We start from the raw sequence: 27,621 nt of genomic DNA, 5'->3' as shown, positions 1-27,621 counted from the left end.
AGCGACATACAGGTGTGTGTTGTCAGTTTTGACTTATGGTGGTGAGACACGAGTTTTTAATGTGGAAGCTGCTCGAGGAACAGTGGTGAGATTCTTACTGGGGATTTTCAGTAAGGAGAAATAGGAAATCATATAAATGGTCGTGGGAAGAGACTGAGCATCGAGTACATAATCAGATGGCAATGAAAATGCAATAGTGGTCGGCCAAGCACACAGATGGGAAATGGAATAAGGAAGTCCTCTGGACTGCAGTAAGCTTTAATAACATATGGTGCCCAAGTAGGAGGCGTATAGTCAGCTACAGGAAACATGTAGGGCCTACCTAAATCTATGTGAACAGTTGAGCATCACAATTTCGTGTAAAATTATATACAAGACCTAAATCCAACAGTGGACATGAGAGTGCTACTATTGATGATGATAATGATGTTGAAGCTGCCTAAATTGATCAATGTAGTGGTGATACTGACCTGCAGCTGTTCATGAACAGTAAGTAATCCAAGTACTTCAAGTTATTTGAATAGTTCAGTTCTATAATCACAAAGCCTCTTATGTCTACTTAGTTCATAGCAAACTATTCTTCATCAAACTTACTTTGTACTGCACTTCATAGAAAACCGGCTCTCCTTCCCCAGTTACGTTTTCGAACGATATTCTGATCTTTAGTGAATTGTAACTGTCTTCAATTACATCTGGCGCATTCCCTAATACCTTGTAGGCTGAAAAGTAAACAAATAATGGCCCATTAATCACAAACTTAGAAACTGATGGTGAAATATAATGAGTGACTAAAGATACCCCTGTGGAAAGCTTAGAAAGCAGATATATTTTGCAAGAAATGCGATAGATTTTCAGTATCATCCATTTCTTACTAATTTATCGTCATTAAAAGGAGCATTGAAATATAAACATATGCGACTGTTTTTTGTCTCTTTATTATTGACCGCAATTCGTTATTAGTCAAAACAGAGAGATATATAGTGACAGGTGTAAACATTAATAGCAGTGCATCTGAAGTGAAAACTAAAGGTACAAGCCATGACCAGGACCTGTTTCTGCCTGGCTGTCTCACTTTTCACGAGTCGTCTCCTTAAAAGTAGCATATCTAGCCAGGTGTCCCTTCTTGACTGATTCCATTTCTCAGCGACGCTCAGTGTTCCGTCTTTTGTATCAAACTTTTATATGAAAAGGCTGTCCCACCAATCACAGAAGTAGACAGCAAACGATTTGAGGTGGGATGTCATCACTAATTTACTTAACTGGGGCAATTTTTATACATTTCTTTGATACATGCAATCAAAAGGTTATATGGAAACCATTTCTGGTTACATTAATGTGACTCTGAAATGAAACTAATACATCTACATGTATGTATGTAACTTTCAAACAATTGTGTGGTGTTTGACAGAAAAAATTGCTTAAATATCTTTGTGCATGCTGTAATTAGTATAATTCAGTAGTATGGATATGCCAGGGCCGGAATACTTTGCACTTAAATAGTCTTGAAAACTGCAAGTGTGCTAAAAATTTCACACCTTTACTACTCATTAGATAAAAGCCATGTCCATCTCTATCTATGATCATATAACATGTAATATGATCATGTAACCCTTATCTGTCACCACAAACCATGATATCAGTAAGTTACATCTCTCTCCTCCAGCCACTGTGCAGAATATTACCATGAAACGGCCATTCACTGTACAATAACTTAAAATAAATGAAAAAGAAACAGCCATTCTCATTACATCCCCAAAGCAGTTTTCTTGGCCATGTTTAAAAGTATCCAAACAATACAAATTTTTGCACCTTATTAAAAATATTAGTCGAAAAATATACATTAAAAGTGTCATTTATAATATAGCTTTATCTACAATACATCTACTAAATATGAATACAGTCTCATAAATACAAACATACACACACACATACAATCTTAACTGCACAAATCTGTATGCCATGAACTTACAAGTTAGCAACACAAACCTGTGTTTAATGTTTAAAGTCTGCACCATACATGCTGCAAGGAGTAATGGTCCGACAAATTAAGTATTTCCTACATCTAAATTCCTCTCAAGTTACACACAGTGTACTCAACATCTAACATTTTTGGAACAATACGTCACAAAACAAAAAAATGTAATGTTTACATCAACTATCGAAACGTTAATTACAACATGCACACATATCCAACAAAACTGGTGACTAAAAGATGATTGTGAATCCTTAAATTAAGTGCAGCGATGCTATTTCCCGATGCTATTTCCATGCATATTCTAACATTCTGCGTGGTGTCTGATTGTTCTAAGTCGTGTCTCCCTACCACTATCGCGCAACGATGCCCTGGGCGTGTTTTTTAGGAAATTGACTAGTTTGAATCTGGGACCTGTTGCTGGTAAGGAGACGCCAGACCACACATGACATGTAGAGTTCAGAAGAGTTCAGTGAGACTAGTGATGATATACCCAAATACTTCATGATTTCAGCGTCAGCTCCACTGCACTCCCTGTAAAAGAATCTTAATACTAACTAAATTTAGTGGAAGGGGTTCAAGGCTTTCCTATTTTTAGTTAGCTGGTAAAATAACGTCGAAAAAGCAGTTAAGTTTACCATTGGAAATTTTATTCTACTCACAAAAATTGTTTATAAATTGCACTATTGATAAAAGGAAATGTTTTAATACAGGATGATAAAAACCAACTGTGTTCAACAAAAATATGAACGAATATTGCCTGAATGGGTTTCCAAGTTCTACAATGGATCGAAGGATGACCTGTGCCATATCACATCTATAATCTAGGTTTAAATTAAGTTTCACACAAGTGAAAACTATCAAAATGGTCTACAGTGAACCTCAATTATCTTTAATTACTTATCTAACTTGTCATAAATTACAGTGGCTTCTCAATAACTATATAACAGAAAAATCATTGTGTTTCAGATTTTTACTTCAAGTGGCAAATGTGAACATCATGAGCTTTAATTGACGATCGACACTAGTATTACGCAAAAAGGGGGTGTAACAGATGAGACTTCTGCAGTTCTGAGTGAAGCTTTATGCGCTGTTATGTGGCATTGCATGCGTTCATTACCTTGTCGGTGTTCGTCAGGGGGCGGCGGACAGCACAGTTCCGCTCACCTCGCCGTCTCGGAAGCAACTCTCTCCTAACTTCTCCTTACTACCATTTACCAAAGTTGGTTTAAAAAAACTATCTGGCTCTGTTTTCATCTGATCAATCAGGATCTCAATGTTAACCTTAAGCTCCACCTACAAAATCTCTGTCTATCCAATGAGAAACGTTATACTTTTTGTGGTGGGGCAATGTTTTTTAAGTTTGCAACGTAACAGAGACACGAAAAAGTCTCACACTAAAACCTGCGGGTGGTGTGGCCCTTTTTGTGTTATCGTAAGATCTATACTGTTCTTCTGGAGGGCTCTATCTTTTAACAGGGGCCCCGTGGTCCTGACGTAACAGAGACGCGAAAAAGTTTCACACTAAAACTTGCGGGTGGTGTGGCCCTTTTTGTGTTATCGGAAGATCTATACTGTTCTTCTGGAGGGCTCTAGCTTTTAACAAGGGCTGGGGGTGGTCCTAGCGGTTAGCTGGCGACGTGGGTGTCCGTCCCTTATCGTCGGGCCTTCAAGCTTAACACGATTCTGCTCTCAGCTTCTGTTCTCGTTTCTCCCCTCGGAACTGCGTCTGTCTCACGGTGGGAAGGTATGACATGATTTAGGCATTCTTGTGTTAGTCTGTGGTATTCCATTTGCTCACTCATTACTCATATTACTTTGGTTAATTTAATGTCATGATTTATTCGAAGCTATGTGACATACTACTGGATTTGCTTATCATGTCAGGGTTTTCATGGAAGGTGTTAGATTTGCCTGACACCTTACATATCAGCACCCTTTGAACTTAATTTTTGTACTGAAGTTAGGCAATGATTGAATCATTGTCTAAGCCAGTCAAAAATTATTCCGTTATCTAAATTTTGTTGCCTTCTGTACAGCCACGTTAATCTGTTCTCTGCTAGTTTGTATTACTAATTTATATTTTTATATTCTTCCACATTATTATCAAAAATATTTTTATATTGGCAAGGGAAGAATATTTTTATTCTATTGTAATTATTATTTTTTAATTATTTTCTTTCATTATTTAATTGTGAAGTTTGTTTTTTAAGAAGTTTGTTATCAACAGTGAGGAGTCTTTCACATCGATTTTCTTAGAAATATTGTTTATATAAATGTAGTAATTAAGTAAAATCCATTCCTAACACATTTTCTAAATATCATCTCAAGTAAAATGTTTTTGTTTCTAGACACTCATTTCAATATTGTTACACTAACAAATAAGAATTATTTCCAAGAATTGCTTTGACAAAGAAATATACATACACCAGTATTGAGATATTATCCTAACAAATGGTACAAATGTTAAAAAAAAGGGAAAATATCCAATAAGATAATTTTTTATTCTTTGTTTTTATAAGGAGAAAATAAGTAAAATATAGTTATTCTTTTACTTTTATGAGGAGAAAATAAGTGGCATACAGTTTTCGTGTTTATTATGCCTTACTTTTGTTCTTTATATACTGTCCATTTCAGAACTAATGACTTATTTTTATCGATAGTCTATTTTTTACTTAACTCCATAGTCAATGACTGTTATTTTGTAGTTTATTAGCTGTCTGGTGTGCTTAACTTATTTAGTTTTTCACACGTTTCTTTTGCACAATTCCTACATCACATAATTTGATTTCACACATTCACACAATCCTATGAAAGTGCATGAGGTTGGCGAATGTTTTTGCACGAAGGTGATGGACTTGAGCTAGATGGATGTGGGCCAGTATTTGATGTACAGCTTTGTTCGTCTTTCCTTGTTGGCTTTGCAAGTGTGTGTTGCTGTTGTGGAGGTCCCATAATGGAATGGAGCTGTGTGTGCAGAATCTCGTGGTTGACTAGCTTTGTATGCGTGAAAGTCATCATTATGTGTCACTGAAAGCGGTCGTTTCTCGTTGTAATAATTCACAGATGACTAGTTTACAATAGGATAGGGATTTGGGAGGGTATGTCGTCTATTCTTCACTCATCTTCTTTCTTGGTCTCAATCTTGCAAATCTTCAACTTCTGGTCTTCCTGCTTTTTCTCTGCTTCTTACTTGCTTCTTGGTTCTTCTCTGGGCAGGATATGGAAATATTTATTGATAACTAGTCGCTTTGAAGTTCTCCTCTTAGTAACAGTTTGATAAATTGTTTGGGCGTGTCACTTTTACTTTGTGGAAGTTTTCTTCAGTTTTGTGCATCAGTGTGCTGTTTAATAGCAGTAGTGTGACTTTTACACATATTTTTTTGCCAGTGGTGGCTTGCCCAAGCTGTCTTCTCGTTGGGCCGTTTTTGCTCGCTCCGCTGAGTCGGGGCATTTAGGGGTTTATGTGCGGTGAAAGTCTGGTGTTTGCTTGTCAGTCCCTGCACCAGTCCCTTCTGGCGTTTGGTATCCTCTCGTGTCTCTGCAGGGTTCCGCCACTGTGGTTCCTTGTCCTGACCCAGCAGGGTTCTGCTTAGTGGGCAGATTTACGGCCCACTTCGAGGGCCTTCTGTTGGTCTCGCTGTCCTTTCCTTTCTCTCGACGCTTCTGCCTTGTAGGAATCGTGTCTTGCTAATTACGTCCTTTTCTTTCTTGATACTTCTCGCATTGCAACTTGTGGGTCGTTGCATCTGGTATTTGTTGGAGTTTTTACAATGGTTCTTACAAAAAGTTTTACTTATAATCTTCTAACATATGTCTAGTACCTACATTGTTTTACGCCTTCTTAAAAAGCTTTACAAATTTCGGCACCCTTTCCATGCTACAATTCTAAGACATTTTGAGTATTAACTACTAGAAGAATCCTCAAATTCGTCTTTTATTTTTGTGCAGTGTCATGGTGTATAGCAGTTTAGTATTTCATGCTGTTAGACTATCTACGCTTTATCCCTTCACCTTAATCTATGGTACTATTGGTGTTATTATTGAAACTACTTTCTTTTTCCCACCTTCCTCTCCCTTCATTCTTCTTTCTCCTGACGATCTTTTCTGCAACATAATCTTGAAATATTGTGCTGATTATTTACCAGCAATCAAATTAATCTTCAAACTTGTACTGAAAGTGTTCAGTACTTCCAGTCTTAGGTAAAAATACCTCTGCTTTATCTTGTAAAATACCCTCTAATTCTCTTTTACTGTTTTCCGAAATACCTTGAACTTCTTGCAATTTTTCGTCGATTTCTTTATGGACTTCTAACATGAGTTGAGGCAATTCCCCCTTTTGTGCATTCTAATTCTTCATCCTCTTTATCTCGCATCATTCTTAATTGTTTGTTTATAACTGGTATTTCTTCTAATTTTAGCTTTTGCTCAAAGAGAAGTGTGACATTCCCGAATGTTACGCTACCTTTCCCCATATCTATTATCGCTCGTCTCTCATTTAAAAAAATCTGCACCTATAATCAAATCTACAGTTAGTTTAGGTATTATCACGAAGTTGGCTTCAATCTTTTGACCTTGACACGAAAGAGTTAACCTTGTTTGTCTCGTAACTTCCACAGCATTGTTTCTAATAGGACCTCTTACTTTAATCTTACGTGTTTTCAGAACTGGCAATTCCTCATTGGCATTACAGTGCATGAATAAATTTTCTGAGATAGCAGTCAGTTCACTTCCGCTATCAATTACAATATTGACTGGGATATGCTTTACCATGGCCTTCACAATTGGTTGAATTTGAAAGGGTTGGTTCTGTTCTTCTTCTTCTTGTATCAACGAATCCTCCACTGAGTCATACATGAGTCTTTTTAGGAATTTCCCTTGTGAATTCGAACTTTCTGTAGGATAAGCTTCGTCTGCTACTTCTCTCTCTTTTATTTCCTCTTCTCTATTTCTTCCTTCATTTACGCTTTCTTCAACATCCTCTACTTTTTCCTCATCCTCGTCTATCTTCTCCTTCTTTGTCGCTACTTCCACATAATCGCATCTAAATGCTCTAATTATCGCTTCATAACTTCCTTCATTATATACGTTGGGTTGTGTGCCCACTTGTAACATATTTTCAACTTCTGTCGACTGCGCATTATCCTCATTGAATTCGCTTTCCCTGGTTTCCATCTCAAATAGCTCTGCAATACCAATTACTTCGTCCTTTCCTCCTACATTCGGTGTGCATGCCTCTGGTAATTCATCTTCCTCGTCAGTATTCTCCCAATTAATTTCGTCCCAACACGATATTGTTATTTTCTTGTCTTCGTTTTCATCTGGTCCCTGCGGATTTGTTTCTTCCTTCTTCTCTCCTCGTGATAAGATTTTTACTTCTCTGTTCAAGGTGCTGCCATTGTCCTGGGTCGGTGCGTCATTCTCTTTGGCATGGGCGCTTAGCTGTCAATTCGAGCGTTTATCGGGGTTTGAAGGTCTTACCTCCACCTCTTCTATCTGTATTCTCTTTTCTTGTTCAGGTTGTTGATAGTGGTTTCTTTGTTGATAATTTGTCGGTCTATTGGTTCTCCAGTACCCGTTCCGGTTGTTGTTATTCCCTCTGTAATAGTTGTTGCCGTTCCTGGGTGAATAATAGTTATTGCCATATTCTCTTCTAAATCCATAACCGGTTCTTTGTTGAGATCTATTGTCGTTTCTTGGTGCGAAGTTATCACATGGTTCGTAATTATTGTTTCTTCGTACTGTGTCTTGTAGATTCCACTGCTTTTTGCTTTCGTTTTCGCGTGCGCTTTGTCTTTTTCTTGCGTCATCTTCCGAAAATATGAACTATAGTTCCCTTAGAATACCTTTAAATGCTTCGACGCCATTGCCTCTGCGACCTACTAATGATTGCTGGTATTTCAATGGTAACCTCATGGCGCATAATTTAATCAACTCTCCGTCACTGTATGGTACATCTAAGCATTAATTTTTCTTTGCCATTAATTCGAAAAATTTCACGGGACTCTTCTCTCCTGAATTTTCAAAATATGGGTTCTGTAATAACTCGTACTTCACTCTGTTCTGTGCTGCGCTGGACCAATATCGTGAGAGAAACTTCTCTCTGAAATCTTCGTACGATCGGCATGTCGCTGCAACATTCTGCATGGTTTCTGCGACTGTTCCTGACATGTGTGCACATATAAAGTCTAATTTGTGTGCTAGCGTCCAGTGTTCTGGTAATCCTACTCGGAATTGATCAATAAAAGTTCGTGGATGTAATGAGTTTCCTTCTCGAAAGTGTTGAAATTTTCTGACTGTGAGGAAATGATCGTTGTCGTACTTCGTCATAGTTCCATATGAAATTCGCGATTCTTCGCCACTTTTGTTTCTGATCATTTCTCCCGTCGTTCTTTCCGGTTGTGGTAGATCCATTGGATATTGTCCACTGTAACTTTCGCCTACCCTTGCGTAGTATCGTTGGAGTGGTACGCAATAATTTTCTTCCATCGGTTGTGAACGTGTAGCTGAATGCATTGCACTGTACTCTTCGCGACCTGGCTTTCCATTGTCAGGTATTGGTTCGGTATCTTGTCTGGCTAACCTTGCTGCTTCATTGCACGATCCAAACTGTCTTGAAACATACATTTGTGGTTCCGCATGTGTTTGTGATGACGTTTGTTCATCAAGAATTTCGAAACGTGTTTGTTGCTGTGCAGGCTGTCTGATTTCACGTATGTTACTTTCCGTCTGTGATTGTAATCGCAAATGCGTAATATCTTCGTTAATTGCTTGTTTTTCCGGTGCTGTTACAGATACGGATGTGGTTGCAGACTCTGTGCTTGTTAGATCCTGTTCACTACGCTCTTCAATGGTTTGCAACAACTCTGTTCGCAATTTCTGAAATTGTCGCTTCGTTTGCGCTTCTATTTTGACTATGCGGTTATCATATCTTTTCAGCGCTGCTTTTGCGATACGTTTGTGTAACTCACTGTTTTCAACAATTTTACGCGCTGTACCTGCTGCTTGTTTAGTAATTACGTTTATCTGTTTCTCTAGTTTCTTGACTTCTCCCTGGGTGTTGTTATGTAATGTTTTGATCTCGTCCTGAATGTCATTACGCAATGTTAGTACGTCCGCTTTGTACCTTGTCAACGTCTGTTCTCAATTGATTGTGACCTGTTACTAAGTTTCCTATCACTTCTCGAGATTCTTTTGCCTCGTCTTCAATACGACTTAGGTGTAACTGAATTTTTTTGTTTTGTTCTTTAATCTCACGCATTTGTCTCGTGGTTTCTGCATTCTGAATTTGAATTTGGTTCGCTATGTCTTTATTTTGCCTTGTCATGGTTTCCATAATTTGTTGTAATAATTCTGCCAGATTGGTGGGTCCTATTGCGTTTTCTTCCGACGTCCTACGCTCTGTGTTTTCACCCAAGTGTTGGTTCGCAACCGATTGCATTGAACTGTGCTGTGACACGTTTCTGCTCGCATTCCTGGTACTCTGTGGTGAGGGAGCTCTGATTACTTGTACTATGGGTTCTACGTATTCAAGACGCAAGTTAGAATCCTCATCGACTGTCTCTCTACTTTCTTGCTCCTCTGTCGTATGCTGACTTACGTTTTCTATGACCGAGCGAGGTGGCGCAGTGGTTAGACACTGGACTCGCATTCGGGAGGACGACGGTTCAATCCCGCGTCCGGCCATCCTGATTTAGGTTTTCCGTGATTTCCCTAAATCGCTCCAGGCAAATGCCGGGATGGTTCCTTTCAAAGGGCACGGCCGACTTCCATCCCCGTCCTTCCCTAATCCGATGAGACCGATGACCTCGCTGTCTGGTCACCTTCCCCCAAAAACCACCACCACCACGTTTTCTATGCCTTGACGTACATTATCCTCCTTATGGTGCGTTATATGTCCTATTTCTCGCGATATTGCATCGTCTGTTGTACTGTCCTCTATTCTCTGTCCATTTTCATGCTGGGTCTCTACCTCAATTCGGTCAAGGTCTCGATCTGCCATTGCTAATCTTTCCGAATCCCTTATTTTCTGTTTTAAAAGCAATTCACGCGCCCTACTTCGAGTCAACATGCGCTCATACGATCTCACACATTTCATAAACTTTTTGTTCACGCGACTTGACAATCACTTCACTTACTTGTTGGGTCAGAACCAACTTGTCAACGATATATCCGCCACTTGTGCGCTTGCATTGGAGAGAAAACTTAATTCTTACAATATTAAAATTCATAACTTAATTATGCTATTGTCTCTGCCAGAATGTCTCACTTTTATTGAATAATTTCTTACTGTCTATCGCTGCAGCTACTGTTTTCGACTATTTATAACGTTCAAAAAAATTTTTTTTATTACGAAAATTTTTTAACAGGATATTTTTCTGACCTAGTTAGGCATGTGGTCGACCTTCAATCATGGTATTTTACCATCCTAGCCGGGTCGCCATTCTCTAACATTCTGCGTGGTGTCTGTTTCTTCTTAGTCGTGTCTCCCTACCACTATCGCACAACGATGCCCTGGGCGTGTTTTTTAAGGAATTAACTAGTTTGAACCTGGGACATGTTGCTGGTAAGGAGACACCAGACCACACATGACATGTAGAGTTCAGAAGAGTTCAGTGAGACTGGTGATGATATACCCAAATACTTCATGATTTCAGCGTCAGCTCCACTGCACTCCCTGTAAAAGAATCTTAATAGTAACTAAATTTAGTGGAAGGGGTTCAAGGCTTTCCCATTTTTAGTTAGCTGGTAAAATAACGTCGAAAAAGCAGTTAAGTTTACCATTGGAAATTTTATTCTACTCATAAAAATTGTTTATAAATTGCACTATTGATAAAAGGAAATGTTTTAATACAGGATGATAAAACCAACTTCGTTCAACAAAAATGTGAACGAATACTCCCTGAATGGGTTTCCAAGTTCTACAATGGATCGAAGGATGACCTATGCCATATCACATCTATAATCTAGGTTTAAATTAAGTTTCACAAAAGTGAAAACTATCAAAATGGTCTACAGTGACCCTCAATTATCTTTAATTACTTATCTAACTTGTCGTAAATTACAGTGGCTTCTCAATAACTATATAACAGAAAAATCATCGTGTTTCAGATTTTTACTTCAAGTGGCAAATGTGAACACCATGAGCTTTAATTGACGATCGACACTAGTATTACGCAAAAAGGGGGTGTAACAGATGAGACTTCTGCAGTTCTGAGTGAAGCTTTATGCGCTGTTATGTGGCATTGCATGCGTTCATTACCTTGTCGGTGTTCGTCAGGGGGCGGCGGACAGCACAGCTCCGCTCACTTCGCCGTCTCGGAAGCAACTCTCTTCTAACTTCTCCTTACTACAATTTACCGAAGTTGGTTTAAAAAAACTATCTGGCTCTGTTTTCATCTGACCAATCAGGGTCTCAATGTTAACCTTAAGCTCCACCTACAAAAACTCTGTCCATCCATTGAGAAACGTTATACTTTTTGTGGTGGGGCAATGTTTTTTTAAGTTTGCAACGTAACAGAGGCGCGAAAAAGTCTCACGCTAAAGCTTGCAGCTGGTGTGGTCCTTTTAGTGTTATCGTAAGATCTATACTGTTCTTCTGGAGGGCTCTATCTCTTAACAGGGGCTGGGGAGTCGTCCTGACGTAACAGAGACGCCAAAAAGTCTCACGCTAAAACTTGCGGGTGGTGTAGCCCTTATTGTGTTATCGTAACATCTATACTGTTCTTCTGGAGGGCTCTAGCTTTTAACGTGGTCTGGGGGTGGTCCTAGCGGTTAGCTGGCGACGTGGGTATACGTCCCTTATCGTAGGGCCTTCCAGCTTAACACGGTTCTGCTCTCGGCTTCTGTTCTCGTTTCTTCCCTCGGAACTGCGTCTGTCTCACGGTGGGAAGGTATGACATGCATTTAGGCATTCTTGTGTTAGTCTGTGGTATTCCATTTGCTCACTCATTACTCATATTACTTTGGGTAATTTAATGTCACGATTTACTCGGAGCTATGTGACATACTACTGGATTTGCTTGTCATGTCAGGGTTTTCATGGAAGGTGTTAGATTTGCCTGACACCTTACAGTATATAGTTACAAAACACATATGGCTAGAACATAACATTGTAAACTGGCAGTTGAGACTTAAATTTAGGTGTCAGTGATGTAATGTAGGAAACGTAACCTGAATATGCTTACAACTGCAGGAAATGCAAGTTGGCTGAAATGCTATGTTAAGCAGACAACCGCACAAACAAACAGGCAACTGTGTTACTGACAGGTACTGGAAGCCTGCAGGTAACTTCATTTTTTCGACCTATACTTAATTAAAGGCACAATAGATTCTGAAATTAAATATTTCCATATCAACATTATTGCATGACGCTCTTCAAGTGTTACAATGGTATGTGTACGTCTAACATACGGAAAGGGTGTTGGCATTTCAATTAGATGTATTTTTTGCTTATAGAACGAAACTTCATCATCAAATGTTTTTACAAGTTTTTCAGTAATTTTTCACCTTAGCAAGCACAATGTTAAAGGGGAAGAAAATAATGCATCAAATTCTACATAAGAAAAATATAAACTATGATACAAATTGACAATTATTGTTTTTCATTGCAAATAGTGCATGCCTACTCAAGGTTATGTACAAAACCAACTTTCTAGAAACACTGCACTATTCAGCAAGCGAAATTAAGGTGCCAAGGCTCTTCAAGACGTTTACAGTCTGTATTTACCACAATCAACTAAATAATACCAACAATATAATTCTACTCACGTAATAAACTCCTAAATAGTGGACTCATTAGGAGCTCTGGATTCCACGGTAGATTTGTTTACCGTGAACTGGAAGTTGTCACCAGAACGAGTGATAGAAACATTATAAATTCTCCTTTTGGGTGAATGCTTCGTTATATGTATATTTAAGTGCTATTATCAGGCTTGATGGGTCTTCCGGTCTGGGGAGAGGCACTGTATGTCTACAGTCAGCCGATACATTCTGGACTGATATGATTTGACAACTGATACCTACTTGCCCACATGCTTGTTGACATTTAGGTTATGATGACGTATTTCGCTAAGATACGCCGTCTGCACGCTGCCCGTAAATGGCAGTTCATTACTGTCGTCGTTATGTGAGTGACCATTACTCGATTACATTGATATAGTGTGACGTCGACCTCTGCCGAGGTTGAAGGTATTTTCTTTTGAAATGATAATTAAATAAAGACCCGAGGCTGTCGACAGGCACTGATATACATCAACGGGGACAGTTGAAAATGTGTTCCCCGATCAGGACTCGAACCCTGGGTCTCCTGCTTACATGGCAGACGCTCTAACCCATCTGAGCCACCGAGGGCACAGAGGATAGTGCGACTGCAGGGATTTATCCATTGTACGCTCCCCGCGAGACCCACATTCCCAACTTTAATGCCCACACACTACATTCGTAGTGCCCCTGCCCATTAGACACATTACTCGCGGCAGACAATCTTACCGAGTCCCGTAAGAGTTCGGGCAATGCGTGTGCATTCAGCACAGAAGAAGGTCAATGGCCGGTTAGCCTTAGCTATATGAAGATGGTAAGCTCTCTTAGAATGAAATGATAATTAAATCAAGATCATAGGCTGTCGACAGACATTGATATACATCGACGGAGACAGTTGAAAATGTGTGCCCCAACCAGGACTCAAACCCGGGATCTCCTGCTTACATGGCAGACGTTCTATCCATCTAAGCCACCGAGGACACAGAGGATAGTGCGGAGGTAGGCCTTGCCAAAGAGAGACGCTATATCACAGGGCCCAACAGGTTTGCTTTCATGGAGCATCCATTGACGAATATTCTCGCTGTAGTGACTCTTAAGTGCACCCATAAAAGTACGATCCAGTTTGAATGTTGTGTGGAGGCAGTGACAAAATGGTGATGAAGGTTTTCTTGTCACATCAATATTCCTTACATGGAACCATCAAGGATGAGTAGAATATGCGAAGTCTCTATTGCCTTTGTTTTTTCAACAAAATGTTTCAACCATTCCATGAATAGGTTTGCTTGAACCCAACCAGATGGGTGGGCTCTCCCAATTGACCCAGGAGGAGCATCTTTCATAAGAACGCCTGCCATATTAATTCTCGAGAATATGAAAATCGGGGGAACATAAGAACCTCCCGCACTCATCCAACAGATGACCGTTACTAGAGACCCACGCTCTCCAGCAGTCAGAGAACAAATTTGGCGTTTACCTCTGCTTGCAGTTACTTGCGGTATCTTCGTCTGAACTACACTAAGGCCTGTTTCGTCGACGTGCCATACACGATCTTCTGGATATTTATGTTTCTGGTATTCAGCTTGTAGCAAGTCATAGCATGAGTTAGCTCTCTCACGGGTAAAGCCTTTTACTCGAGCATACGATGTTCCAGTTGGCTGTCTTATTGAAAGCTTATCTTGATGACTTCGAAAAATACTGAAGTTTGTTGGAATTCCATTCCTAACTGCAAGTTGGTAGGCCATTTTTCGAACATCCATATCAGTGAAACCATAGAATTTGGCCTCCATGTACTGTAAGTAATCCACTAGTTCAGTTTCTAGGGCTGTTGGTAGAGCTGGTTTTCTTCCAAGCTCTTTAGTTTCAACATCTGCCATCTGTGAGGTATTAGCCTCACACACATACCGCCGCAGAGTTGTTTTTGGGGCAGCAAACCGTTTCGATGCTTTTTTAACTCCCATCGTTTTGCCTACGACAGCAGACACTGCCTCCCGCATTTTGTTTTTATCCCACACCTGCCTTTTGTGGGTTGGTTTAGGTGCTAGATTAATCCTAGGCATCTAAAAACAAAAATAAAAACATTTTAGGGACGGCTTGTAATATGGACCCCGGAGTCCACATTACAAGCACCAATAGGGGCCATATTACAGTCACATACACCTTCTAAACTCGTGTAAACACCTTAAAAACGAAATAATACCAAACCTTTCAATCTATTTGAAACTGTTGCCAATACTTTCTAGGTTGTACGCATGGTGCTTACATCTAAGTATTAACCAATAATGGTACGTTAATATAGAGAAATTCACATGCCTCTGAAAGTTTTGAACAGGAGCATGCAAAATATAACCTCACTGTCACTCAGCCACTGTACTGACCTGCTTGCAGCGCTCCTACAGGCCACTGAGGATACTAGTAGACTAGTTCTGCTATCACCACTAGAGTTCAACTAAATGTTAGTAAGATATTAACGGGGGCCATATTTGTTGCACGGGCCACATTACCACCACTTACTCTATATGTACTGAACTGTTAACCTGGTCTTGAGTGGGATTCAGGTCAATACTAAGGAAGTTGCAGTTTACTTGGGAGGCTAGAAGTAAGGGCATTTCATGTGAGTGAATCCGTGATGAGATGTTAAACCAAATTCAGGTACTGAGACTACCATCAATCAGAATGACTTATGAAGCTGATGCATTGTATGTTAAAACATACGCGTATTTGAGTATTAGAGTATTGTTAGTTGTTTCCGGCACTTTGTAGAAAACTGGGAAATTTTGTACGTGGTAGTATCTGAAAGACCCACTTTTTTCTTTTTACTGTATTCTGCATTTGTCCATATGAGTGTAACAAACAAAAAACCTGATGATCACTTGATGTTACAAGCTGTACATCCACTTGATTATGCTGGTGCTTAATCAAAAAAGGTATTCCTCAGAATCTGTATAGCAATAACATCCTAGCACGTTTCATATGGAAGCCTTCGACCAAAAATGAGATAAAGGCAGTTTAAATGAAGTCCGGAAATACCTTTACTGTGAGCGATGTACTGAACGCAAAAATGTTACAGAAATGCATACCACGCTCTACTCGCCTAAGTCAAATTATTTTTTGTGTTTGACTCTCATTGTTGGGTTCCGAATCACGAATAAGTTCTTTAAATGACGCCATTGAGTGTAGAAATCATTTATTTCGCAACTGTAATTTTAGTCCTAATGCTATTTTAAATGTTAGTGCAAAAGCTGAAAAATACATAAAAATGAAGCACACATTGCGTACATAGAACTGCTCGAACAAGCCTTGTATACAGTGGTAGCTAGTGCAGCACGGCACTGCACTTTAAGATAATAGGAAATGAGCTGCGAGATCGTGCTGAAGAGTCACGGCTTTGCTTTTTTATTCCGTTCCCAGGTATTACATGAGCGTGTAACGAGGCCTGCTTCCCACCTCGCTGACTCAGGTTGCAACATTCAGCCGCTAGGGGCTTCCGAATTGTAGCGTGCAACATGGCGGTGTGGGGGAAAAACCGTGCTGTAATCGAGTTTCTAACCGCAGGAAACTCCATCCACACGTGAAGCACCCTCTCACCTACACCTACATCTACATACATACTCCGCAATCCACCATACGGTGCGTGGCGGAGGGTACCTCGTACCACAACTAGCATCTTCTCTCCCTGTTCCATTCCCAAACAGAACGACGGAAAAATGACCGCCTATATGCCTCTGTACGAGCCCTAATCTCTCTTATCTTATCTTTGTGGTCTTTCCGCGAAATGTAAGTTGGCGGCAGTAACATTGTACTCCAGTCAGCCTCAAATGATGGTTCTCTAAATTTCCTCAGTAGCGATTCACGAAAAGAACGCCACCTTTCCTCTAGAGACTCCCACCCGAGTTCCTGAAGTATTTCCGTAACACTCGCGTGATGATCAAACGGACCAGTAACAAATCTAGCAGCCCGCTTCTGAATTGCTGCTACGTCCTCCCCCAATCCGACCTGATAGGGATCCCAAACGCTCGAGCAGTACTCAAGAATAGGTCGTATTAGTGTTTTGTAAGCGGTCTCCTTTACAGTTGAACCACATCTTCCCAAAATTCTACCAATCAACCGAAGACGACCATCCGCCTTCCCCACAACTGCCATTACATGCTTGTCCCACTTCATATCGCTCTGCAATGTTACGCCGAAATATTTAATCGACGTGACTGTGCCAAGCGCTACACTACTAATGGAGTATTCAAACATTACATGATTCTTTTTCCTATTCATCTGCATTCATTTACATTTATCTACATTTAGAATTAGCTGCCATTCTTTACACCAATCGCAAATGCTGTATAAGTCATCTCGTATCCTCCTACAGTCACTCAACGACGACACCTTCGCGTACACCACAGCATCATCAGCAAACAGCCGCACATTGCTATCCACCCTATCCAAAAGATCATTTATGAAGATAGAAAACAACAGCAGACCTGCCACACTTCCCTGGGGCACTCCAGATGATACCCTCACTTCCGATGAACACTCACCATCGAGGACAACGTACTGGGTTCTATTACTTAAGAAGTCTTCGAGCCACTCACATACTTGGGCACATGTATGCCGCTCGAACTCAGCATAAAGTAATGTCAAAACAAGCTCCGGTGACAAAAAAAAGTAAAGGTAGTAAATTAAGAGTGCAACGAGAATTCCACTGTTAAATGTAGTTAGTGAAGTTTATTTCATTTAAAACGCGCTCTCCTTGAGCATGCCAGTACCTGTCCACACACGAGCAACAATCCACTCTTGCATTAGCTGTCATCGATCATCCTTCATAAAGTACCGACTTGGCATCATCCGATTTTCATCTGTTTCCAAAACTTACAGACCACCTTCGACGACTTCACTCTGATAGTGATGAAAGGGCGGAAGCAGAGCTGAGGTTGTGGCTCCGTCAGAAAAGCCAAACATCCCACAGTGACGGAATCAACAAAGTGGTCTCTCGTTGAGAGAAATGTGTTCCCGCCAGGGTGACTATGTTAAGAAACAAATATGTAGACTTAAAGAATAAAGAGGTAGAATGTTAGTGAAGTTTATTTCATTTAAAACGCGTTAATAGTTACCACATTACTTTTTAGCACCACTTCATAATATCAAACTGACATGCTACAAAATGAGTTATCAGTAATCAAACCGTCCTCGGTCTCGGGTTCCAAACGCGCCACCAGTTAAAATTTCGGTGAATAATCAACATTGGCGACTGAAAGCTTCCAGCATTAGACGTCACCCTCAAACTGCCAACAGCCTTGTCAAAGAGGGCGCACTCAGTCTCTTCCCCATGGGGTGGGAAACCACCTCAAAAGGCGGAAGAATCAGCAATGATCAACGGCATGAGGATGCAGAAAGCGATGGAAACCACTGCGTTAAAGACAATTCACGTGTATCCACAGGACATGTGGCATGTAATTGAAAAAGTGTCATCACGATGATCTCTCCATTGGCAAAAGATTCTGGAATAGTGTCCCACTCGTATGTGCATGGGGGGGGGGGGGGGGTGTCCACGAGGAAAAGATTGAGTAGCTAACGGAAGGATAACATTCTACGAGTCGGATCGTGGAATGTCAGAAGCTTCAACGTGGTAGGGAAGTTAGAAAATCTGAAAGGGAAATGCAAAGGCGCACTCTAGATATAGTAGGGGTCAGATGTGTATAGGGTATATCAACAGCAGCAGAAAATGGTAGAACAGGTGTAGGATTCGTTATGAATAGGAAGGTAGGGCAGAGGGTGAATTATCTTGAACAGTCCAGTGATAGGCTTGTTCGTATCACAATCGACAGCAAACCAACGCCGGCAACGATTGTTCAGGTACACATGCCGATGTCGCAAGTTGAATATGAAAAGATAGGCAAAGTATATGCGGATACTGAAAGGGCTATAAGTACGTAAGCGAGGATGAAAACCTAATAGTTATGGAGGACTGGAATGCTGTTGTACCAAAGCAGCAGAAGAAAAGTTTACAGGAGAATATGTGCTTAGGACAAGGAATGAAAGAGGAGAAAGATTAATTGCGTAACAGCGAATTCTCTGTTCAAGAATCACAAGAAGAGAACGAATAGTTGGAAAAGGCCGGCTGATACGGGAAGACTTCAGTTGATTACATGATGGTCAGGCAGAGATTCATAAATCAGATAATGGGTTGTAAGCCGTACACAGGAGCAGGTATAACTCAGATCGCAATATAGTAGTGATGGAGAGAAGGATGAGGTTAAAGAGGTTAGTCAGGAAGAATCAATACGCAAAGAAGTGGGATACAGAAGTAGTAAGGAATGACGAGATGTGCTTGAAGTTCTCTAAAGTTATAGAAACAGCAATAAGGAACAGCTGAATAGCCAGTGCAGTTGAAAAGGAACGGAGATCTTCAAAAATGAAAATCACAGAAGATGGAGAGAGAAACACCGTTACACAGAAGGTAACTGTGAAGAAACCATGCGTAACAGAAGAAATGCTTCAGTTGATTGATGAAAGAAGGAAGTACAAAAATGTTCACGGAAGTTCAGGAATACAGAAGTACGTACAAGTCACCGCGGAATGAAATATATAGGAAGTGTAGGGAAGCTAAGACGAAACGGCTGCATGAAAAATGTGAAGAAATAGGAAAAGAAATGATTGTCGGAGGAACTCAGCATACAGTAAACTCAAAACAAACTCCGGTGACAAAAAAAAGTAAAGGTAGTGCAACGAGAATTCCACTGTTAAATGCAGAGGACAGAGCGAATACGTAGAAAGAGTACTTTCAAGGCCTCTATGAGGGGGAAGATATGTCTGATGTGATAGAAGAAGCACAGTATCCGATTTAGAAGAGATAGGACATCCAGTATTAGTATCAGAATTTGAAACAGCTTTGGAGGACTTAAGATCGAAGAAGGTAGAAGGGATGGGTAACATTCCATCATAATTTAGTGTGTAAAGTGATGAGTTTGTCGACACACCATGTGGCATTCGAAAAAATGTCATCCACATAATTCCAAGGACTGCAAGAGTTGACATGTGCGAGAATTATGGCACAACTAGCTTAACAGCTACGGCATCCAAGTTTCAGACAGGAATAATATACAGATGATTGGAAAAGAAAATTGACGATGTGTTAGATGATGACCAGTTCGTCTTTAGAAAATGTAAAGGCACCAGAGAGGCAATTCTGAACTTGCGGTTGATAATGGATGCAAGACTAAAGATAGAATCAATACACGTTCATAGAATTTCTCGACGTGCAAAAGGCGCTCAACACTGTAAAATGGTGCAAGATGTTCGAAATTCCGAGAAAAATAGGGGTAAGCTATAGGGAGAGACGGGTAATATAAAGTAGGTACAAGAGCGAGGAGAGAATAAGAAGAGTGAGCTGTAGAATGCAAAAGCTGTAGAGCAAGACAGAGATTGGAACACATCCAGCAAATAATTGAGGACGTAGACTGCAAGTGCTACTCTGAGGTGAAGAGGTTGGTGCAGGACAGGAATTCGCAGCAGGCCGCACGAAACCATTCTGAAGACTGATGACTCAAAAAAAAAAGTACACGTCTTACACAACGTGTAGCTGTCATAGAGATTCCTAACACTGTTCAATTTTCCGATGATATGAAGATAATTGTAATGCGTCACGGTATACTTGGCACCAATTCTGTACATGCACTCTGTGCTTCATCGTTGTTGTTGCATTTTTTACCTTTTGCAATACCACTTGATAATGAGCTTAAGGCCAAAATGACAGCTGTTAAATAAATAATTTTTACAGTCAACAGCGAATATCATGTCCTTTAAAAATAAATATCGTGAATTTAGCTTGATGTTTCCACAAATATCAAGGATAGCTTGAGTGAGGAAAGTAACGTATTTACTAAGGATTCTACTAAATATTTTTGTATGTCGTACGTAAAATACTCTCCAAGTAATCACAGGCCGGCCGTGGTGGTCGTGCGGTTCTAGGCGCTCCAGTCCGGAGCCGTGCTGCTGCTACGGTCGCAGGTTCGAATCCTGCCTCGGGCATGGATGTGTGTGACGTCCTTAGGTTAGTTAGGTTTAATTAGTTCTACGTTCTAGGGGACTGATGATCACAGCAGTTGAGTCCCATAGTGCTCAGAGCCATTTGAACCATTTTTGAAGTAATCACAAAAACACACTGCGCAGCTAGCACTCGTGTGTGCAGAACAAAATATCAGAAACTTGTGATTCTTCAGTTTCTTCCGGCGTATTTGTTGGTCGAAGAGTCCACGGATGTACTGCCACTTCATAATGTCCACCGGGCACAATATTTCGGCGCTCGCACACGTCGCCTTCGTCAGGTGCGCTGGCGAACGGAGCTCCTGAGGGCGGGCGGCCGCCTTATATTATCCCCCCACCCCCACAGGCCGTTCTCGCCGCGGTCCGCGCCCACAGCCGCGCGTCGGCAGTCGCGAGGACGCAGGCGCCGACGTCTGTGGCTGCGTCGCTGTAGCTGCTACATCCTCCCTGCTCGCCACATCGTGTCTCCTTAATTATTTTCAGTGCTGGCTCCCATGCCTTGCTAAGATTAAACCGCAGTCTCGGTTGATGAGATCCTCTCTGCTGCTGATTTCGATGGCTTCTCTGACAACGCTGTCCCAGCATTTAGAAGTCTGGGCCAAGATCTTGGAACGCTCGTAATCCATCTCGTGTTCTTCGGGCAAACAGTGCTCTGCGACCACCAACTTGTTAGGATACTTCAGTCGTGTGTGGCTTTGACGTTCTCAGCAGCGATCTTCGATAGTGCTCACTGTCTGTCCACACTGATAGAAAATCTGGTATATTCCAGCCTTCCGCAAGCCGAGATTATCTTTCTCACTTCCCAATAATGCTCGTGTTCTATTGGGCGGGCAAAAGACAGTTCTAACTCGGTGTTTCTATAAGAAAGAATGATACATAAACAGTGAGAGTCAGGAGCAGAAAGTGTCTGCGGCTTCTTTCAGTCCCTTGTTGACCAGTCTGGTGTGGCAGTTGAAGATCGCAACACGAAAGCTGATGTTTTAAATCTCATGTTCGAGAAATCTTTCACACAGGAGAATCGTACAAACATACCGTCATTTGATCATAGGACAGACTCCCTTATGGAAGGCATAGAAATATGCGTCCCTGACCTAGAGAAACAACTTAAAAATCTGAAAGCAAATAAATGACCGGGTACGGGTGGAAACCTAGTTCGGTTTTACTAAGAGTACTCTACGGCATTGGTCCCTTACCTAGTCTGCATTTTGTGTGAATCTCCCGCCCAACACAAAGCCCCAAGGGACTGGAAAAAGCACAGGTGACTCCAACCTATAAGAAGGATAAAAGAACGGAACCGCAAAATTACAAATCCATAACTTCGGTCTGCTGCAGAGACCCAGCAGGTATTCTCAATTCGAATACGACAAAATTTCTTGAGACTGACGAGCTTATGTCCACGAATCAGCATGGTTTTAGAAAGCATCGCTCGTGCGAAACCCAGCTTGCCCTTTTCTCATATGGTATACTGGGAACAATGGATCAAGGGCAACAGGGGCAGATTCCATACCTCTAGATTTCTGGAAGGCAATTGACACGGTGTCCGATTACAGGCTGTTAACAAAGGTACGAGTATACGGAAAAAATTCGCAGATATAACTGAGTAGCTCGAACACTCGTTAAGTAGTAATTGTCCTCGATGGCAAGTGTTCATCAGAGACAAGAGTATCGCCAGGGGTGCCCCAGGGAAGTGTGATAGCACTGCTGTTGTCCTCTACACACACAAATGATTCCGCTGGCAGGGTGGGCATGGAACTGTGGTTGTTAGCTGATGATGCTGTGCTGTACGGTTAGGTGCCGTCGTTGCATGACTGTAGAAAGATACACGACTTAGGCAAAATTTCTGGTTGATGTAATTAACGGCATCTAGCACTGATTGTGGAAAAACGTTAAGTTAATGCGGATGAGTAGGAAGGAAGAACCTGTAATGTTCGGGCAAAAGTATTACTAGTATCCTACACGACACAATCAAGTCGTTTAAATATCTGGACGTAACGCTGCAAAGCGATGTCAATTGTGGTGCAGAAGGCGAATGGTCGATTTCGATTTTTTGGGAGAAATTTAGGAACGAGTGGTTCACCTGTAAAGGAGACCGCATACAGGACGCTGGTGCGACCTATTCTTGAGTACTGCTCGAGTGTTTGGGATCCATACGAGGTCGGATGGAAGGAAGATATCGAAGCAGTTTGTAAGCGGTCTGTTAGAGTTGCTAGCGCAAAGTTCGAACAATACATAAGTGTTACGGAAATCTCAACTGGGAGTCCCTGGAGAGAAGGCGACGTTCTTTTTGAGAAACATTATTGAGAAAATTTAGAGAACCGGCATTCGAAGCTACTGACACCAACATACATTACGCGTAATGACCACGAAGATAAGACTTAAGAATGCATGTGTTTATGTTCCACAATAATTTCCCTCTCACCAGTCCCGTCTTGGTACTGAGCTCAGACACTAGAACAATACTTCTGAATCGATAGCGCAGTTTTTTTTTTTTTGGTCATCAGTCTACTGACTGGTTTGATGCGGCCCGCCACGAATTCCTTTCCTGTGCTAACCTCTTCATCTCAGAGTAGCACTTGCAACCTACGTCCTCAATTATTTGCTTGACGTATTCCAATCTCTGTCTTCCTCTACAGTTATTGCCCCCTACAGCTCCCTCTAGTACCATGGAAGTCATTCCCTCATGTCTTAGCAGACGTCCTATCATCCTGTCCCTTCTCCTTATCAGTGTTTTCCACATGTTCCTTTCCTCTCAGATTCTGCATAGAACCTCCTCATTCCTTACCTTATCAGTCCACCTAATTTTCAACATTCGTCTATAGCACCACATCTCAAATGCTTCGATTCTCTTCTGTTCCGGTTTTCCCACAGTCCATGTTTCACTACCATACAATGCTGTACTCCAGACGTACATCCACAGAAGTTTATTCCTCAAATTAAGGCCGGTATTTGACATTAGTAGACTTCTCTTGGCCAGAAATGCCTTTTTTGCCATAGCGAGTCTGCTTTTGATGTCCTCCTTGCTCCGTCCGTCATTGGTTATTTTACTGCCTAGGTAGCAGAATTCCTTAACTTCATTGACTTCGTGACCATCAATCCTGATGTTAAGTTTCTCGCTGTTCTCATTTCTGCTACTTCTCATTACTTTCGTCTTTCTCCGATTTACTCTCAAACCATACTGTGTACTCATTAGACTGTTCATTCCGTTCAGCAGATCATTTAACTCTTCTTCACTTTCACTCAGGATAGCAATGTCATCAGCGAATCGTATCATTGATATCCTTTCACCTTGTATTTTAATTCCACTCCTGAACCTTTCTTTTATTTCCATCAGTGCTTCCTCGATGTACAGATTGAAGAGTAGGGGCGAAAGGCTACAGCCTTCTCTTACACCCTTCTTAATACGAGCACTTCGTTCTTGATCGTACACTCTTATTGTTCCCTCTTGGTTGTTGTACATATTGTATATGATCCGTCTCTCCCTATAGCTTACCCCTACTTTTTTCAGAATCTCGAACAGCTTGCACCATTTTATATTGTCGAACGCTTTTTCCAGGTCGACAAATCCTATGAAAGTGTCTTGATTTTTCTTTAGGCTTGCTTCCATTATTAGCCGTAACGTCAGCATTGCCTCTCTCGTCCCTTTACTTTTCCTAAAGCCAAACTGATCGTCACCTAGCGCATTCTCAGTTTTCTTTTCCATTCTTCTGTATATTATTCTTGTAAGCAGCTTCGATGCATGAGCTGTTAAGCTGATTGTGCGATAATTCTCGCACTTGTCAGCTCTTGCTGTCTTCGGAATTGTGTGGATGATGCTTTTCCGAAAGTCAGATGGTATATCGCCAGACTCATATATTCTACACACCAACGTGAATAGTGGTTTTGTTGCCACTTCCCCCAATGATTTTAGAAATTCTGATGGAATGTTATCTCTCCCTTCTGCCTTATTTGACCGTAAGTCCTCCAAAGCCCTTTTAAATTCCGATTCTAATACTGGATCCCCTATCTCTTCTAAATCGACTCCTGTTTCTTCTTCTATCACATCAGACAAATCTTCACCCTCATAGAGGCTTTCAATGTATTCTTTCCACCTATCTGCTCTCTCTTCTGCATTTAACAGTGGAATTCCTGTTGCACTCTTAATGTTACCACCGTTGCTTCTAATGTCACCAAAGGTTGTTTTGACTTTCCTGTATGCTGAGTCTGTCGTTCCGACAATCATATCTTTTTCGATGTCTTCACATTTTTCCTGCAGCCATTTCGTCTTAGCTTCCCTGCGCTTCCTATTTATTTTATTCCTCAGCGACTTGTATTTCTGTATTCCTGATTTTCCCGGAACATGTTATTACTTCCTCCTTTCATCAATCAACTGAAGTATTTCTTCTGTTACCCATGGTTTCTTCGCAGCTACCTTCTTTGTACCTATGTTGTCCTTCCCAACTTCTGTGATGGCCCTTTTTAGAGATGTCCATTCCTCTTCAACTGTACTGCCTACTGCGCTATTCCTTATTGCTGTATCTATAGCGTTAGAGAACTTAAAACGTATCTCGTGATTCCTTAGTACTTCCGTATCCCACTTCTTTGCGTATTGATTCTTCCTGACTAATGTCTTGAACTTCAGCCTACTCTTCATCACTACTATATTGTGATCTGAGTCTGTATCTGCTCCTGGGTACGCCTTACAATCCAGTATCTGATTTCGGAATCTCTGTCTGACCATGATGTAATTTAATTGAAATCTTCCCGTATCTCCCGGCCTTTTCCAAGTATACCTCCTTCTCTTGTGATTCTTAAACAGGGTATTCGCTATTACTAGCTGAAACTTGTTACAGAACTCAATTAGTCTTTCTCCTCTTTCATTCCTTGCCCCAAGCCCATATTCTCCTGTAACCTTTTCTTCTACTCCTTCCCCTACATCTGCATTCCAGTCGCCCATGACTATTAGATTTTCGTCCCCCTTTACATGCTGCATTACCCTTTCAATATCCTCATACACTTTCTCTATCTGTTCATCTTCAGCTTGCGAAGTCGGCATGTATACCTGAACTATCGTTCTCGGTGTTGGTCTGCTGTCGATTCTGATTAGAACAACCCGGTCACTGAACTGTTCACAGTAACACACCCTCTACCCTACCTTCCTCTTCATAACGAATCCTACACCTGTTTTACCATTTTCTGCTGCTGTTGATATTACCCGATACTCATCTGACCAGAAATCCTTGTCTTCTTTCCACTTCACTTCGCTGACCCCTACTATATCTAGATTGAGCCTTTGCATTTCCCTTTTCAGATTTTCTAGTTTCCCTACCACGTTCAAGCTTCTGACATTCCACGCCCCAACTCGTAGAACATTATCCTTTCGTTGATAATTCAATCTTTTTCTCATGGTAACCTCCCCCTTGGCAGTCCCCTCCCGGAGATCCGAATGGGGGACTATTCGGGAATCTTTTGTCAATGGAGAGATCATCATGACACTTCTTCAATTACAGGCCACATGTCCTGTGGATACACGTTACGTGTCTTTAATGCAGTGCTTTCCATTGCCTTCTGCATCCTCATGTCGCTGATCATTGCTGATTCTTCCGCCTTTAGGGGCAATTTCCCACCCCTAGGACAAGAGAGTGCCCTGAACCTCTATCCGCTCCTCCGCCCTCTTTGACAAGGCCGTTGGCAGAATGAGGCTGACTTCTTATGCCGGAAGACATATAGACAGTCGCTTTCCCCCTCGCTCTGTTTGCGAGTGGAACAGGAAATGAAATGCCTAGTAGTGGTACAGGGTACCCTTCGGCACGCACCGTACGGTGGTTTGTGGAATATCTATATGTATGTAGATGTGGAATGATGTCAGAGAGATACAAGCAAATCGTTTATAGCCAAACACGAATGTAAAGTTAATAATGATACTATTCAGTTTAATGCTATACAAGTCCTGATATAAACTGACCACTGCTACACTCACTTAGTGGTTACTAAATTCATCATTGTAGCAGTTTAAAGGAAAGCACGATTGCCAATATAGTGTTTGAGGCAGCCGGAAGTAATTTAAATTTGTGGAGCACACTAGTGACAATGTAAATGGGGCAATAACTAACCATTCAGTTATCAGTAAATGCAACCCCTGTTCATGCAAAATATGTGAAGTTCTTACTAATTTTTAAAAATGCTATCATACTGTAACAGCAAATCTTTAAGTAGATTGAAGTTCAGACATCACAATAAAAAGAAACACAAAATTATGCTGTACGGAACAGCTCCATTGATAGCTGCAAATAAACTTGGTTTTTGATATTTGTACTTACTCTGCTGACAAAATGGTGGATAAAATCCGTCATAGCATCCAGTGTAACATATCCCTGTGTACTGGTCACAAGGTTCATCGTCTTTGCATTTCCCACAACGTTGGCGACAAGATGCTCCGTAATTTCTTGAGTCACATGCTGGAACATTTATTTTACTTTAGACACAATGAATGTAATGACTCAAAAGACAGAAAACAAAACTCCTTACCGTTTGAATTGACGGCTGTGGTTACAAAACTGTTTTTACCAACAACCAATAGTAGGAAAGCATTATGGCTACATGTTATAATACTGTAGATTAATTATATTAAATTGCTTACAGTCCATCATTTTCAGTCATAGTTAACAGAACTCGTGAAAATGTAGTATCTGTGTGACAAATGGAACACTACAGGGCAACAAATTACATCCACATTGGCACATAATTTATGGATAGTTGAATTCATTTGGTGTTTAAGGTGCTAGAAGGTAAGGACATAAGAATATTTTCAGTTATTCTGTATTCTGACATGATTGTCATAAGGAGTGTGACTAAAATATAATTTAAAATTTATTTGA

At 41.0% G+C, this 27,621-nt stretch overlaps 1 protein-coding gene across 2 annotated transcripts in view; it reads right to left on the bottom strand.

The window, feature by feature from the left end:
* LOC124803052 overlaps positions 1–27,621 on the bottom strand; it is a 594,138-nt gene that overhangs the window by 243,272 nt on the left and 323,245 nt on the right. For both annotated transcript variants that reach the window (XM_047264177.1, XM_047264178.1), the window contains exons 13-14: positions 27,064–27,201; positions 595–719 (exon numbers count right to left, since the gene is read on the bottom strand). In XM_047264177.1, coding sequence (XP_047120133.1) covers positions 595–719; positions 27,064–27,201 — 263 coding nt within the window. The remainder of the gene's footprint in view (positions 1–594; positions 720–27,063; positions 27,202–27,621) is intronic.

Source organism: Schistocerca piceifrons, chromosome 6 (assembly GCF_021461385.2).
Source record: "Schistocerca piceifrons isolate TAMUIC-IGC-003096 chromosome 6, iqSchPice1.1, whole genome shotgun sequence".
NCBI lineage: Eukaryota > Metazoa > Arthropoda > Insecta > Orthoptera > Acrididae > Schistocerca > Schistocerca piceifrons.
This window is presented reverse-complemented; position numbering and strand designations above follow the sequence as displayed.